Genomic DNA, 16,117 nt, shown 5'->3' with positions numbered 1-16,117 from the left:
TTGTGAAATGCACGAAGCAATGAAAAAACTATTCAAAATAAAGTCTATGTCCATCTGAGATCCATTGGTGCCAACACAGAGAACCAGAAAGCCCTGGGTTGAACTATAAGCTCCAGGGAAGCTTCCTTTAATTCCCTCAGGTTGACTTCGAATTCCAAACTGAGCTGGTCCTAGTTGAACAGAAGCTATTAGAAGAGGATGCAGTTGAAGAACATAACTCATGTATGTCAGTGAGGTGTTCATGATGGATTCAAGAGAATGATCGCAGAATCACAGATTTAAAGCTAGAAAGAACCTTAGAAACCATTAAATCCAAGACTCTAATTTTTCAGATGAGGAAACTGATATAAACTGTCTTCCAAGAGATCTATCCCCCTCTCCAGTCTATCCTTCATGCAGTTCCCAAAGTGATATTTCTAAAACATAGCTATTACCGTGCTACTTTGCTTTTCAAGAAGCTCCCAGGCCTCCATTTTGCTTTTAGTATAAACTATCAACTCCTCTGTGTAGTATTTAAAGTCCTTCACAATCTGGCTCCAGCCTTTCTTTGCAAACTTATTGCTACTCAACTTCATGTCACAACTTAGCGCAGTGCTTGGTACACAGTAGGTGCTAAATAAATGCTTGTTGAACTGCAACCAAAAATTGGCCTAACTTGATGTTGCATGGACAAAATATCCCATCTCTAATTCCTTTATACTATCCCTTTACATGTGTTGTTAATTATGACAAGAAGGCACTTCTTCCTCACCTCTACCTTTAAAATCCCTAGTTTCCTTCACCTCTGCTCAATTGCCACCTGCTAGAAGAATTTTTTTCTGATGTCCCCAGTTAGTACCCTACTCCCTTATTATTTTGTATTTGCTTAGTGATTTACATTGCATCTTTCTACAAACTGTTCCCCCATTCCCCTAGTGGAATGTAAACTCCTTGAGGGCAGGAGTTGCATAACTTTTTTTGCGTATGTTTTTATATCGCCAGCACCTAGGGCAATTGTTTGCACATGGTAGGCGTTTAATTAAATCCTTGTTGAAAGAATGAATCAATGGTGAGAAACACAAGAGACCATAAGTTAGAAACCATGGGAGAATTCCAACTTGCTCTATCTGTGCAACAAGGCCCCCATCCTTTGTTGGAGGCTACCAAGGACAAGGCTGGGCGCAACACTGTTTCCTTTTTCCCTCCCCGGAGGTTTTGTCACAAACACCTGGACTTTTTTTAAGTTTCACAGCTGTAATATGTGGGAAAATTTTTTAAGAAAAGGAAATGGAAACAAAACCCTCCCTTCCTTCTAAAAACACTCATTCTTGACATCTGAAGGACAAAATATGCTTCAGTTCTGATAGCCAAGCAAGTTGACTCTCATTTCACCTCTGCTCTGGCTGTTAATGATAGCAGCAGGTGCATCTCCAAGGGAAGCGCTAGACTAGGGGCCACTTGCCCCACTAATGTCTTCAGCAGACTAAAAGTACAGGACAAACAGGTCTTAGAAGATGTCTGCTTGGGGTCATTCCTCCTGTTCAACCTTTCTCTCTAGAGTGATGGTGGTGCCATTAAGTGTATATATTAGTGACCAGAGATCTCAAAGGTGTTTGCTTCCAAATGCTTATGTTATTTGATGAAGACACAAAATGAAATTTGAACTTCCTCAAAATTAAATCAGATTAGACTCTCCTTTCACTGATTTATTCCAGGAAGGCCTACAAGGCAGTGGGAGTTACAAGTAAAAATAATGACTGAAAACTGGGTGTGGGTCTACAGGCACTTGGGGGTAATTTTGTTTTAAGGCTAGATGCTAATATTCATATTATTATCACCACCATCCCTATGACAACTAACCACACCAAAAGGGACAAGCTCAGGAGAAAATTTGTTTTTACAGGAGTTAGTTATGGATGTGATTATCAAAGAAAAGGGAAAAGCAACTGCTACCCAGAATTCAGTATACTTAATAACTTATCAACTATGTTGTATGAGGACTCACAACATCCTTATGAAAGAAACTAATGGATTTTCAGGTCTTTAGCATGATGCATAGAGGGGTGTGTGTGTGTGTGTGTGTGTGTTATCTGAGAAGCCTAGATGCAGGACTATTCATCTCCAGGCTGTTCTCTGAGCATTAGTCCCACTTACAGATGTGAAAATTGGGACTGAAAGATTAAGTCATTTGCTCCAAGGTCACAAAGCAAGCCAACTGTTATACTTTCCCAACCTCCTGAATACTTACTAAGCCTCTTGAAGATTAGATAGAGACTTAGTTGATATTTTCTTGAAATGCTAGTTCTCTCTCTCATTCTGTTATTGGTGAGGAGTATTTGAAAATAGAGGTTATGTAAAAACAAAAGACATCAATCAAAAAAATTTTAATGGTCAAACTAATGTTAATATCAAATTGTGAGTGGGCAAGAAAAGTGACTATGCCTTTGGATCCAGCAATCCCAGTACTGACCATATACCCTAAGAAGGTCAGAGGTGGAAACTTAGGTCCAATACCTACCAAAATATTCATAGCATTTGTGTGGTAGCAAAGAACAGTAAACAAAGTGACTTACAGGGGAATGGTAAAGCAAACTAGTATGTGCCTATAATGAACTGTTATCATGTAGTAAGAAACGATGAATGTAAATTCAAAGAAACATGGACAAATTATATTTGTATCAACTGACGCATGGACAGGTTTTAGAAAGATCAAACATGGGACTTGAGTTTCTTCATCTGTAAAAGGGTGGTGAACGAGATGGACTCCACTCAAGATTCGATTTAGCTCTGGACTCCCTTTCAGCTCTAGATCTGTTGACAGCCATACCACACCCATACCTTTATCTTTTTTCCCATTGCCCCCATACCTCTTTTCTATACTTTGCCCAGCACTTTCTCTCCCTTAGCCTTCTTTAAAATGCTACTACTATCTTATTCCTCCCTTCATACTTTAAAACAAACACTATGAAACCTGTAAGAAAAAATATCAAAAGATCTTTAAAATATACATTTGGGAGACCTTCTGTATATGAGGGAAATGTACCCATTTCTCTATTATCTGTTAATTCTTTGTACTTAGTTTTCTATGGTCATAAGCAAAATGGATTACTGAATTACTTGATAATTAAAGCTAAATAATATTTTGCTTATATTCTTCAGCTATTTCCTCAAATCCCAACCCCTGTGTGTATATATTAATTTTAAAGAAAAAAAATGTCTGATAAACACATTTGGATTTCCTGGTCAAGGACCTAGTCTACCTAAATGCATACAATAGATGCTCAGAAAAATATTTGATAAAAATAAATAGATCACACCGTGTAATTAAAAACAAAGCATGTATCTGTTGGGGGGATCCCAACCACCTCTTAGTAAGGAGACTAAACTCTCTTCAGTGATGGAGACTCTATTATTAGTGACTTAGCCTTAGAAAGCTATCTAGGGCATTCAGAGACTGAATAACTTGCCCACTGTGACAAAACTAGTGTATATCAGAAGCGGAATTTGAGCTCAGGTCTTCTTGACTCCAAGGCTAATTATCATACTACAGTCTTTTACTACAAATAATACTGCAGATTATCCACATCTCAAATTGTAATTTTTATTAATCATTACTGTTTTATTGGCACTTTTTTTAGTATGCATAGAATATAAAATTAGATTGGTTCCTCATGATTGACTTATAATGTCACCTTCAGGGTTTTTATGCATCCGATGAATTGCATTCAGATTGCCCAGAATGCCTTTCTGAAGGGTTTTAATTTCATTTTAGGATCCTTTAGTAAAGTCAGACTGAACCCCCTGATCATGTTTATTATGTCTTATAGTCACTTCTTTGTCTTTATACCCATGCAACATTTGATGCTGTCTCTTTAAATATCCTGCAAACCATGCCATGACCTGCCCATTGGAACTTAAAAGTTACTCTCCTGAAATTGCAGAGTTTTAGAGGTTTTCATGTTGAAAGTCCAAGATTACTAGTTGCTTTTCTATGGCCAGAAGAGAAAGCCACATGTTGCCTCTGCTGGATTTATTAATTCTCTATAAATTCTTCCTGCCCAGGCTGGGTGTAGCAGTGAGCTCATTTATTTACTCACTTAGCAACAATCTAATGAAAAGTGGGTCTGGCCCTAAAAAATATACCCCCATGCACCACGGCCACCATTAACTTCTCCCGAATGCTTTGCTTTGTGCTTGGGGTGACATTTTTTTTCTTTTAGAAAGGAGTGGGGGGCAAGGGTTTTCTCCCTCTTAAAAGACACTTTGAAGCTTGAATGAAAGCTACAACTCAGCCTTATGCTGACCACGTCGAAATCACTGTCTCTTTCTTGTCCCAAATGAGGCACAAGTCACAACTGAGTGCTGGGAAGCTGAGAGTGTCATTCTTTCGTCTGACACAGTGTTTGCCGTATTCCCATCCATGGTGGGGAAAACTCTTTGGAAACAGTGGCCTGATTGTTGAGCTTCTACCATGGCTCTCCCTTGCTTTCAGCAAGCTCTTTGTATGATCTGAGCTAAAGCAATATTTAGTTATGGGGTGACCAGACTCCAAAGAGCAGTCTGAAACCCTTCGGAGAAAGAATGAGGAAGGACGGCTTGGGCCCAAGTCATTTTTAGTTAAGCCAAAAAAAAAAAAAGCCTTTTGCCTTTTTAGAGACAAAGAATAGCATGAGATTCTGTCATACCTGTGACAGAGGGTAGGTTGCACCATTTTTTGTCCCATTTCTCTGGGATGTACTTTGAGAGAATGTTAAAAGGCACAAAAATTTTTTTTTTAATTTCAAAATAAGTTTAACATAGTAGGAGCCCCCTTTTTAGCAGACACCTAAAGTAGGCTTAACAATTTTTGTTTGTTTTAATCTCAGATGAAAAGTAATGTGATAAATAAGCTCCTGCCTCAAATGCAGGCTGGTGGAAGGGGAAGGGTGTGAGAGGTTGAGGATTTCTGGAACTCAATGCTTTCTGATATTGTTTCTGTCTAAATAGGAGAGCTTCTCACAGCTTAACAGGGAGCAAAGACAAGGATTCACACGGGGAACCGACTGATATCACCAGTGGCTGCGCTGCCAGACCCTGCAGGGTGCTTCTGCAACTGCCCTGACCATTATGTAGCTTCCCTCTGAGGAGACGGATCAGCAGTGAGGGTTAGACATTCCAAGGGCATGGGCATTAATGAAGGAGGCTCAGCAGAAAAAAATCTCCTTCTCCCTCCACTTCTCCCTCCCTTAGATCCCAGTGTGACTGCCCGCCCTTCATAGCTCTCAGTGACTAAGCAGGGGTCAGAACTCTCCTTCTTAAGAGACTTTTTCGAAATTACGCCCAGCCCAGGTCTGACAAATTTCAGTTCTCTATGGCATTTGATACTTCACTCTAACCTAAGACTTTCTCCTGTGATTGTTTTGCCTTTGGAAAGAAATACCAGAGAAGGGAAAGAATCAGTAGAAAGAAAAATTGAGGAAGGTTTGTCAGGAATGCCTATTCAGTGGGTCACTTTTTATTTTTATGAAAATGTCTTTGATTCTTACAACCTCACTGTTCTGGTGAACTCATGTAATTTCTGGAATGAGAAGGCATGCTACAATTCCAGTGTTTTAAAGCTAGAATAGAGAGGCAAAGTGAGGGGCCAAGGTCACAGGCCTACTTAGTAGCAAAGTAGGGACCAAGAGTATCTCAGCTTACTAAAATATATAACCTCAAATCCCCACAGAAATATCCTAACAACATTAGCAGATTCCCTTGTCTATTGTGTAATTATTAGTCTTTTTAGGTTTCTTTCTGTCTTTGATTTCCCTATAGGAGTGGACAGTGTTTTACTGGCTTTGGAAAGGACCTGTGTTCAAATCTATCTCAATCATTAATTACATGTGTGACTCTGAACATGTCAACTAACCTATCTGGGTCGCTTTATAAAAAGAGGGGGTTGGAGCAGGTGACCTCTAGATTCAAGGTCTATGATTCTATGGATTCTATCCCACAAAAAGTAGTACCATGAACATGCCTTAACATAACAGGGCTCAGAGCTTTTCATCATTTCTTGTGCACTCCCTGGCAATAAGATCTCACTACAGTAAGTCATTTGTCATGATTTGGGGTAATTTACAATTATTTTTTTAAAAAGAGGTACTTCTATGTGATGGGAAAAGCCAATGTAGTAATATTCTAGAAGTGTGAAGGTTCCAAAATGAGCACTATGCCATCATTCTGGGCTTCAGAGAGGCTTTCTGATCACTTCATTGAATGAAATGAGCTGCTGTGGCAGTATTTCAATGTGTCCTTGCCTCTATTAATAGTGTAAAGTAAGGAGAAAGATATTGTTCCTGGAGCCAGGGAAACTGGATGCAAATTCTGATTCTGAAATTTACCATCAGCTCTCTGAAGTCAGGGGGAGGCCCTCAGATATATCCTTGTATTCCCACAGTGACCTGAGCAGAGAAAAACTCTCTCACAATAGTCAATGAAGGCCAATATCCAGTACCTCCAGATTCTAGTTCTTTCTTTTTGGGGGAAGCCAGGTGGTGCTGTGGATTGAACACTGGGCCTGGAGTCAGGAAAAGCTGAGTTCAAATTCTGACTGGGACACATACTAGCTGTGTGACCCTGGGCAAGTCAGTTAACTTCTGTTTGCTTCAATTTTCTTGTCTATAAAATGGGGATCATAACAGTACCTACCTACCAGGGGCTGCTGTGAGGACCAAATGAGATAATATTCGTAAGACACTTACTTAGTACAGTACTTGGCACACAGTAGGTGCTGTATTGTTATCTAACTACTACTATTATTATTATTACTACTACTACTACTGAAAAAATGCAAGGTGACTCAAAAACATTTATAGGTCATTCCCACATTATTTCTAATATTCAATGAAATTCAAAAAATATTTACTGAGCATGGGTTCTGTAAAAGGCATATATACACATAAGGTTAGGAAGGAAGAAAAGACCCCCAGCAACCAAGAGGCATCTGAAAGATTACACAGTCAAATAGTGGAGGGTTTGAAAATAACCTGTCTTCTGGCAAAACAGCCTCATTCAAGGGTGCTGGGATTTGAGAAAACCAGCTATATAAAAATCTAAACAGATAAACTGGTCTCCTTACAAAAAGATTTTTTACTTTACAAATGAACTCACCACAGGAATCCTTTAGATATATTTAAGATCCAATTTGGTTTACAAAGGTTTGATTTACACATGACTTTTCCGGAACCCTTACTGTGTGTGTAAATCAAGAGACAACAACTCTCAAAGTGAGGGATGGCCTGCATACCCATTTAGAAATAAATGTATCTGACTACTGTATTCTGCTGCTACTACTTGGATTTCTTTAATACCGGAATCCAGTGGTGTGCTAGTAAATAAATGTTTAACAACCAGCTCTCAAAATAAAAGTGCACATGACACAGCTTAAAGTTTAATCTGCATTGTGAATATTTTCTTCATCATTTTCCTAAGTCTCAACAATCAACAAAACAATAAAGGGAGCTCTAATTTGCTCACATTGAAAATTTAACACACCCCTAACTAAATCTGACTTTATGTTCCTCATTCAACCAATAAATGTGTTGGAAGGAAGAACACCATCTCTGGCTTATATCTCTGGCTTTCTCAAGTGTTGAAATCTTGTCTATTTAGCTGGTCCCTCTGCTTTACAGCCTTTTGGAAGTCCTAAGCTCAGGCCCTAATTCTGCTATGTGGCTTTAGGCAAGTCTCTATGAGCCAGCTTCTGAGTGTGTAAAATGATGGTAACATTTGAACTAGCCACCTAAGAGGAGTTGTGAGAATTGAATGAGAAAATGAATACACAATGTCATATGAGTCATAAACACTGTGTGAGTGTTAGATATTGTGGTTATTATATTATAAACACTCTAGAAGAATCATCATTTAGCAAATAATTATATTCAAAAGAGAATGATCTTCCCCTGCTTTGGTGTGGGTTTATGAGATGATACCTATTAACATGGTCTTGAAAATATGTATTATCTGTAGTCTAAAGGATTTGTAACAAACTGGGTTTGAAGTCTTTGGCACTGACTCTGGTCAGACAAAAAGCTTCTTTGTTAATGAGAGGAGGTGTTATGGTTCGATCTTGTTGGGGTGGGTGACTCAAGGCTAAGAAAGGATACTCCCCATTTTTAATGCCAGAGAATGAAGTCTGGGAGGGGTCATAACCTCCATTTGCAGGTAACTTTGCAAATTTGTTTGAGTTTAGGGGTTTGTATGAAGGACCACTTCCCCATTTACTATAAGGAAATGTGAGTAGAAAAATTTCTCACTTAAATTAGGATTATGTTTTTATAAAGTTTTCTGTTTCACCTTGCCTTTTTATAAGCAAAATTGCAGAAAATGCATTGGAAAAATCTCTCATGTACTACTGGGAAGCAATTTTTGTACTTTGGTTTACCTTTTAGGTTATGAACTTATTTTGATTCCTTTAAAGAAAAGGTTTTAAGGAGTTAAATAGAGAACCTGATTTCTCAATGGTCACAAGATCCAATCAGGGAAGTCCTCTATCCATCAGCCAGACACTAAGTCTGGCAAGGTTTGCTGGGGATTCCTTTCTCTGAGTGTAACTCATAATGACTCAGTGTCCAAGAAGGTGCAGACATTCCTGGCTAATCTGCTTTTTTGGAACCAAAGATTACCTTTCAGGTATGGCGCAGAGAGAGACATGATTACAATCCATGAATCACATCCTGCTAATCTCAGACTCTTTCCTACTTTGGGCAATTGGAAGAGGACCTTGGTGATGATGTAATGTGATCCTAAGGAATGTAGCGGGGGCCCTTTCCTGAATGCCCACCCAAAAATAGAACCTACCTCACCTTTGTGCAAGGGATTTGAAGTGGGAGAAGGGCTATCTATATAATTTTATGGCTACAAATGCTTTAGTAAAAGAGACTTCCTAAATATAAGTGGGGAAAAAAATGCAGCATATAAATAGTCTCAACGGTCCCAGAATTAAATAAATGTCACGATTTCAGTTTGCCCCATTAATCCTTTCTTTTTCTGAAAAGGTGCTGGCAGTTGAGTGAAGTTGTGGATCTTCAGAGGAAACACAGACTCCTGCCCTCTCATGATGATCCCACAGAAAATCTAACAGCTCTACTGACCAAAATGGGTCGTCAGGCAGGTTATACCTCCTCACGCTCCAAAATGAATTTGCTGTGCACACCTACAGGGCACTGAATATGGGCAGGGACATTTTTAAAGGTACTTTGAACTGTCAAAGCTGCAGCATACAATTCTGAGTCAAGGCAGAACAGAATGCTATGAGAGTCAAATATATAATGGATACTATGTAACATGAGCGGGACAGGGCCTGATGGGATCTTAGGATTTATCTAACGTCATCTTATTTTCTCTAGAGGTGTATTCCATCTACTCTGTATTTACTTATTATATTCTGATTTATATAGGTTGACTTCCCACTCCTACCCCATTTAAATGTAAGCTCCTCTAGGGCAGGGACTATGATTGCTTTTTCCTTGTATCCCTAGTGCTTAGAACTAGGGATAGTTGAACTATCCTAGAACATAAAACATATTTGCTAAATGCTTGTTGATTGAGTGACTGCCCCTACCCCTACAGGTTTGGTATAAACCCAAACCAGTTGCAATCCAGTTTCATGAGTGGCAAAGAAAGCGGTGTGGTAGAAAAATGAGTAAGTAGACACTTGACCTTGCCTCCCAGAATCCAGTCATGGCTTAAATAACCTGATCTTTTTTTTTTTTCTTTTTGGAGGGGGGAGGGCAGGGCAAATGGGGTTAAGTGACTTGCCCAAGGTCATACAGCTAGTAAGTGTTAAGTGTCTGAGGCTGGATTTGAACTCAGGTCCTCCTGACCCCAGGGCTGGTACTCTATTCACTGTGCCACCTAACCACCCCGAACCTGATCTTTGCAGCAAAGGATGCCCAGAAGGAAAAATAAATGGGGAAAATTCAATAAAAGTTAAGGCTTCCAGCATTATCAAGGCCCAGTGGAATCCAGATAACTCCAAAAGGGTCTTTAAGGCAGTATGGCATAATAGGAAATAGCTCTAGATTGGGAGGTAGGAGACATGTTCTAGATCCAGCCCACTGGATGAGCAAGTCATTTAAAACTTGTTTTTGTAGTTATAATCTGTAAAATGATGGTGTTGGGATAGGAGACCCTTGAGATTCTTTATGACTACAACAGTCTATGATTCTCCACATAAAATCATTACAATACTTACAGTAGAGCATGTACTCATTAGGCACATTCTACAGGTATGGTAATGATGGCATACATATCTATAGATTATTGTGGAGTAAGGAAAGTAAGCTCAAAATCGACTTTAGGGAGAGAGAAAAAAAATTGATGCTTTTCTTTGTGGTGGAAAGAGTTATTTGTTTTCCTAAATGCTGATTTAATAAGCTATGAAAGGGAGCTGATGTGTCTGTAGAGGGTGGGGTTCAGGGCTGGAGTTCCCCTGTTAAAACAAAATAAAGGATTGATAATAAGCAGACTGCAAACACTGTCTATTAAAAAAGTGACTCATTAACAGAAGAAAAATAGGCCAGCTAAAGGTTCTGAAGCCAGAAATACAGTAGAGCTCTTTAACTCTGGAAAATCCCAAAACAAACACCCTCAGATTGATATACACAGGCTTAACTTGCTTCTTAACATTGAGGGTTTTTGTTTTTCTTCTTCTAGGACAAGACCCCCATTTTTCCTGACCTTTGCCTCAAAAGAACTGTTATGGACCATGTCATGCAATAACAGGATTCTACAGATGAGAAAACTAAAGTATAGAATGTAAAATGCTTGCCTGAAACCACCCAAAAAAGACAGTGATGGTTCTGGGGGAAAAAAAAGCAACAACACAAAAACCAAAATCTTTTGATTCCCTGTGCACTGGGTTTGCCTCCTTAGTGTTTCTACTTAAGTCATTTGTATGGTTCCCCACCCATTAGAGAGATACTGAGTCATAAACCAGCACATAGGGAGATGATGACAAGAGTTTCAGAACAGCTGCAGGCCTATGGAAAGCTACAAGGGATTTTAAGCAACCAAATTAATCCTAACTTCTCCTCAAGGGAAGGTAGCTCCTCCTGTGTGCATGTGTGTGGGGTGGAGTGGGATGGTGTGTGTGTGTGGGGGGGGAGGGGCTGAAGAGTCTTTTGGACCTGGGGTCACAAAAGAAGATTTTTACTGATACAATGGCAGGCTTGGATACATATGGAATTGAGACTAGAGCTTGTTTTACTTGGCTACTGGTCTTCCCATCCTCCCAATCCAGAGCCCTTGCAACCTGGAGTGGCAGGAACTCAAGGCTAGGGGCGAATGTCCCTCTGTGGTGACTCCATCTGCTCCTTTAATGGTGGAGCTAGTCAGACAATCACCCTCTTCACAAGGGAGAGTTAATTTCCTTAGACACCCAGAATGCTACTTTGGAAGAGGGCTGGTCCCTGTCTTGTGATGAACACAAGAAAACACCAGGTTTTTACAATCAAGAAAGGAAGAAGGGAAGGAAAGAAGGAAGGAAGGAGGGAGGGGAAGAAAAGAAGGAAGGGAGGAAGGGAGGAGAGAAGGAAGGAAGGAAGGAAGGAGGGAAGGAGGGAGGGAAGGAAGGAGGCAAGGAAGGAACGAAGGAGGGAAGGAAGGAAGGAAATGTGTTCCATGCTCTGAGGATGCAAAGAGAAAAAGTGAGACATTGGCTGCTCTCAAGGTGATCATATCTTAATAGGGAGAGACAACACATATAAAGGGGAAAAAAATTATGATCACTCCAAGACAGCCTGCATTGTTAGAGAAAGGGATACCAAAGGAAGTCAGATGAAAGACCCAGCCCCAGATCCACTTCTCCTGGCATTATGTAATGAATGCAAAGCAAATGAGAAAGAGTTTCTCTAAAGTTTTACATTTTTCAAAAGTCTGGAAATTAAAAAGCTTGGTTCTAAAAAGGAAAAACATTGACCTTCCTGCCAACATAAACTGTGATGAGAATTAAACACTCACACATTCTAGCAAGTGTTTCCATTTAAACCTCCCTGTCTGCTCCACACCAGCTCTGGTCCCTGAAATCTATTTTTAAGATGCAAACAAAATGGCACTGAGAAAGAGAAGATTCATTTAATTATAGGGACACCTTTCCACTGTGTCATTCCCCATCAGAAACAGAAGTCAGGTTTGGAATTAGCCATGGATTCCTTTGAGACCAGGGCTTCTTTACTTTTTGTGGACCATGGATCCCTTGGGCAGACCCCTTTTCGGAATCATATGTTTAAATGCAAAGGAAACCAATTATATTATAATATAATATTTTAAAAACATTAAATTAAAAAAAATTCCATCCAAGTTTATGAACTCCATTTCACCCCTGCCCATTAGTTTCTAGGTTTTCAGGTGAGGGAAACACCTCACTGAATTCAAGGCCCTCTCCTGAACAAGGGCAGTATCTAAATACCCTGGGCAGTATTAAACTAGAAGACAATCACTCAAATCTAGTTGTAACTCCAATTTCTATTGAGGAGCTCTTGAAAAGTCATTCTTTTTACAGAATTAGTATCAGAATCATATTATAAATACACTTCCCTGTTCCATTCTGATACATCTGCCTGACATAGACGTGAGCATGGTTTTCAAAGTCTCTACCAGAAGTATATAAACCCCCTCTCAAGTCAACTATGTACCAAGTTACAGAAGAGGCAGAATGATATAGTGCTGGCTAGAGAGTCACCCTCAGTCATGGAGACCTACATTCAACCCTGCCTCTGTTGTGTACTGGCTGCGTGGCTTCAGATACTTAACCCTTAACTTACAAACTTTCTAAGACTAAGCAAGTTCCTATCTTTACTAGTAGAAGGAGTTCCTTCTACTAACTGAAATCACATGAGCAGTTCCTGCCCCCACTCCAACTCCAACCCCCACCCCCACTCTCACCGTCCCCACCCCCAAAAAGGGAGCAGATTGATTGTGGTCAGAGCTGGTGAAAGTAGTACAGGCACTTGTGAAATAATAGTTTTTTTTTTTCAAGTCCTGAAGTCTTCATTAGTGGAGACTGATATTTAAAGTAAACTTTCTTGCCACCCACTTCACCTTTAATAAAGTATTTTATTATAATGTGAAGTCATTTCTGAATGCATCAATTTTTAAGTTCATATTTTGACACACTGGCTTTTCTCAAAGCCGGCTATGTTTGTATTTAGTGCTGTCAGGGAACTCCTAATCTCTATGATGCATCCCTACTGCTATCAGTATATTCAGACATTTCTTCCTCATTAAATTGTTCTGTCTCTAATTACTGTCCTCCAGGGTCATGATGATTGCATTTTTGCAGTGTTATTTCCCATAACTTAATTCATATTTTGACTCATCTGACTGAAATTGTTATGGATTGGTTTTGTACTCACTATTTCTTAAGTCTTTCCCCACTCCACTGTCTGTTGAATTCCTTCACGTTTAAGACCCAGTTCACATTAACTCTCCACTATAAAACCATTTCTGATCCCCATGCTCAGTAATGCTTCCCTCCCATCTACTACCCCAAACTCAAATTGCACCTTTTTGAGGGAACCTTTATGATGTTCTTATTGAATAATAACATCATTTAATATTACTGTTAGCATTTTACATTTTATCATCCTGTGAGAGTATAAGCTTCTTGAGGACAGGGATTGTGTCTTAGCTAAACTTTGGACAGGAGTGGGGAACCTGGGGCCTCGAGGTCACACATGACCTTCTAGATCCTCAATTAATTAATAAGGTGTTGGACTATACTATTTCTAAGATATTTTCTATATTTCAAACCCAGTGTTCCTTTGAAACTAAATGAGGAAGATGACTGTCAGTCATCTCTGCTATCTCTTTCCGAAAGGTAGCCAATTTAAAGCTTGAAACAACTGAAACACATCAGAAATAACAATTTTGAAAGAGATTTTGTTCCATCCCTTCTGAAAAGAAAAAAAAATCTTGTAAATGCTTAAGGTGAATATGGTAGAATCTTGGAATAAAGATTCAGGAGGTGTTTAATTAAAAGAAGAATTTTCAATGTCTCATTTATTTCAGTTCCACAGACATTTATTAAACAATAGCGTTTAAGTTAGTTGATATGCAAAGTCAGGGGATTTGGATTTAGTCAGAAGGTTGAATTTGAGGATCTGTAACAGGAAAATGTGAGCTACAGTTCTGGATGGGCCACTGCCTCTATGGCATCAAGTTTTCATATCCCATGTTCCAAATGTAAATAATGGTAAAGGAAAGTACTCACCTTTTTACTTAAATGGGAACCACTGGTCCCACCAATGCTTCTCTGTACTGATGGTGGCACCTGATAGACATCTTGGTCTACAGCACCATGGCCTGTAGGTACTTGGTAGATTCCCTGATTCTGATAGGATGGTGGTACTTGGTAGACAGCATCCCGAGATGAAGCCTGTGAGTGTGGCACTTGATAGACTTTCTGTGGGCCAAAACTTTGGTGCATTAGTCCAGAAGAGGGCTGGTCCTGATTGGAGGAACCCTCCTGAAGTGGACCTATCAGAAGCTTCACACGGTTGCCTGGAACGATGCCTTGCCTTCCATGTAAAGAACACAGCCACCATCCTTCCAGCCCACCAGTATTCTGCTCAATCACAGTCAGTATGTCTCCTTTGCGGAATGCCAACTCTTCTGCACACTCAGGAACATTGTCATACAAGGCTCTTGCCATAAGATTCTATGTAGAAGGAAGGAAGGAAACGAGGAAAAAAACAAAAATAAATATATGTTAGAACACAGCCTTAATAACACTTGAAGCTCCTTCACTTGTGGAAGGGGAGTCTTCCTAGAAAGAAGAGTTTGAACAATAGATAATAGATGGTCAAACAAAGAGAGATTGTTCCCATAATTGACATTAGCCTGCCTCCTTGCCAAGTCTCAGAAAGCTGGATGATTCCTGGACTAGTAGGTTATACTCATTCCAATACCATAAGGACCTATGATTTCATTGGTAGGGGTTCTCCATTCAGTAACACCAATCACATATATCTTAGCTGACATCTGTGAGTCACTATAAACTCATTCATTACCCAGTAATCAATCTTCTAGTGATAAGCCTCTTCAATTTAGCTCAGCTGGTCCTTAGAGAGGTACATACAACTCATTGTTGAGCCTGTAATGAGAGACTTGTCTAAGTTGGTAGGTAGGGCCTGCTAGAACTTGTACTCAGCTGACAGCTCTTTGAGATCCCAAGGTTACCTTTATACCAGAAAGAGGCAATGGAGTAGGATTTTAGTGAATGATGGTAGACTGTAACATGAAATGCTTTCTTTTTTCTTCAAGTCAGTCAAGAAAAAGAACCGTAGATTGTTATGAGACATATTGCATTGCCAATTCTTAGTGGGTAGAAGTGGCACAGATAATCCTAATCGAAAGATAATGCAACTATAATTTCTATTTGGTATTGGAATGCAATTATCCATATACAAATATTCAAATGCCTCACCACCCTGAGGTCTTGGCTTCCCTATTCATCATTACTGAAGACATCTAAAGAGCCACAGACAACCCACAAACAATTCACCCATAGATAATTAAGAATTAAGTACTGTGTGGCTATGCAAACACCACCACCAACAGCAACTAGCATTCATATGGCACTTAAGTTTTGCAAAGCATTTTACAAATATCTCATTTTATCCTTACAACTATTATCCTTATTTCAGGTGAGTAAGAGACCAAGAAAGACATTAATTGGCCCAGGGCCACATAACTAGTAAGGGTCCGAAGTTGCCTTTGAACTTGTCTATGTAACTCTGGTACCAGAACGCTATCTACTCCTTGGCCTACATGCCTAATCTTCACTGGGTTGTGGAGAAGTCATTTTATATAACATCGGATAATAGATGGAGAATTGGAAGAGGCCTTAAGAGACCCTAATATCCAACCCCCTCATTCTATAGATAAAAAAGCAGGCCTAAAGAGACTAAGTCATGCGCAAATGGCAGAGCAGTAAATAGATTAGATAGAATTTGGACGTAGGCCCTCTGACCCCAAATCCTATGTTCTTTTCACCGTATCATGCTTTAGGGAACATAATTTTTCTTCCCAATTCCTGTTCAAACGTAACCTACTAGAATGAAGTAATCCTTCTGCCTTTTTTTTTTTTTTTGCCTATGACTTGAATCTCTCCATT

The 16,117-nt window shown here is 39.5% G+C and overlaps 1 protein-coding gene across 1 annotated transcript in view; it reads right to left on the bottom strand.

Annotated features, from left to right (window-relative positions):
• Positions 1-16,117, bottom strand: part of NEDD9 (neural precursor cell expressed, developmentally down-regulated 9) — a 55,770-nt gene that overhangs the window by 15,471 nt on the left and 24,182 nt on the right. The window contains exon 2 of the mRNA XM_069103481.1: positions 14,213-14,659. Coding sequence (XP_068959582.1) covers positions 14,213-14,659 — 447 coding nt within the window. The remainder of the gene's footprint in view (positions 1-14,212; positions 14,660-16,117) is intronic.

The sequence above is a fragment of the Petaurus breviceps genome, unplaced genomic scaffold (genome assembly GCF_028583685.1).
Source record: "Petaurus breviceps papuanus isolate PSGF00001 unplaced genomic scaffold, PetGlider_PUasm1.0 582, whole genome shotgun sequence".
In the NCBI taxonomy this organism is placed as follows: domain Eukaryota; kingdom Metazoa; phylum Chordata; class Mammalia; order Diprotodontia; family Petauridae; genus Petaurus; species Petaurus breviceps.
This window is presented reverse-complemented; position numbering and strand designations above follow the sequence as displayed.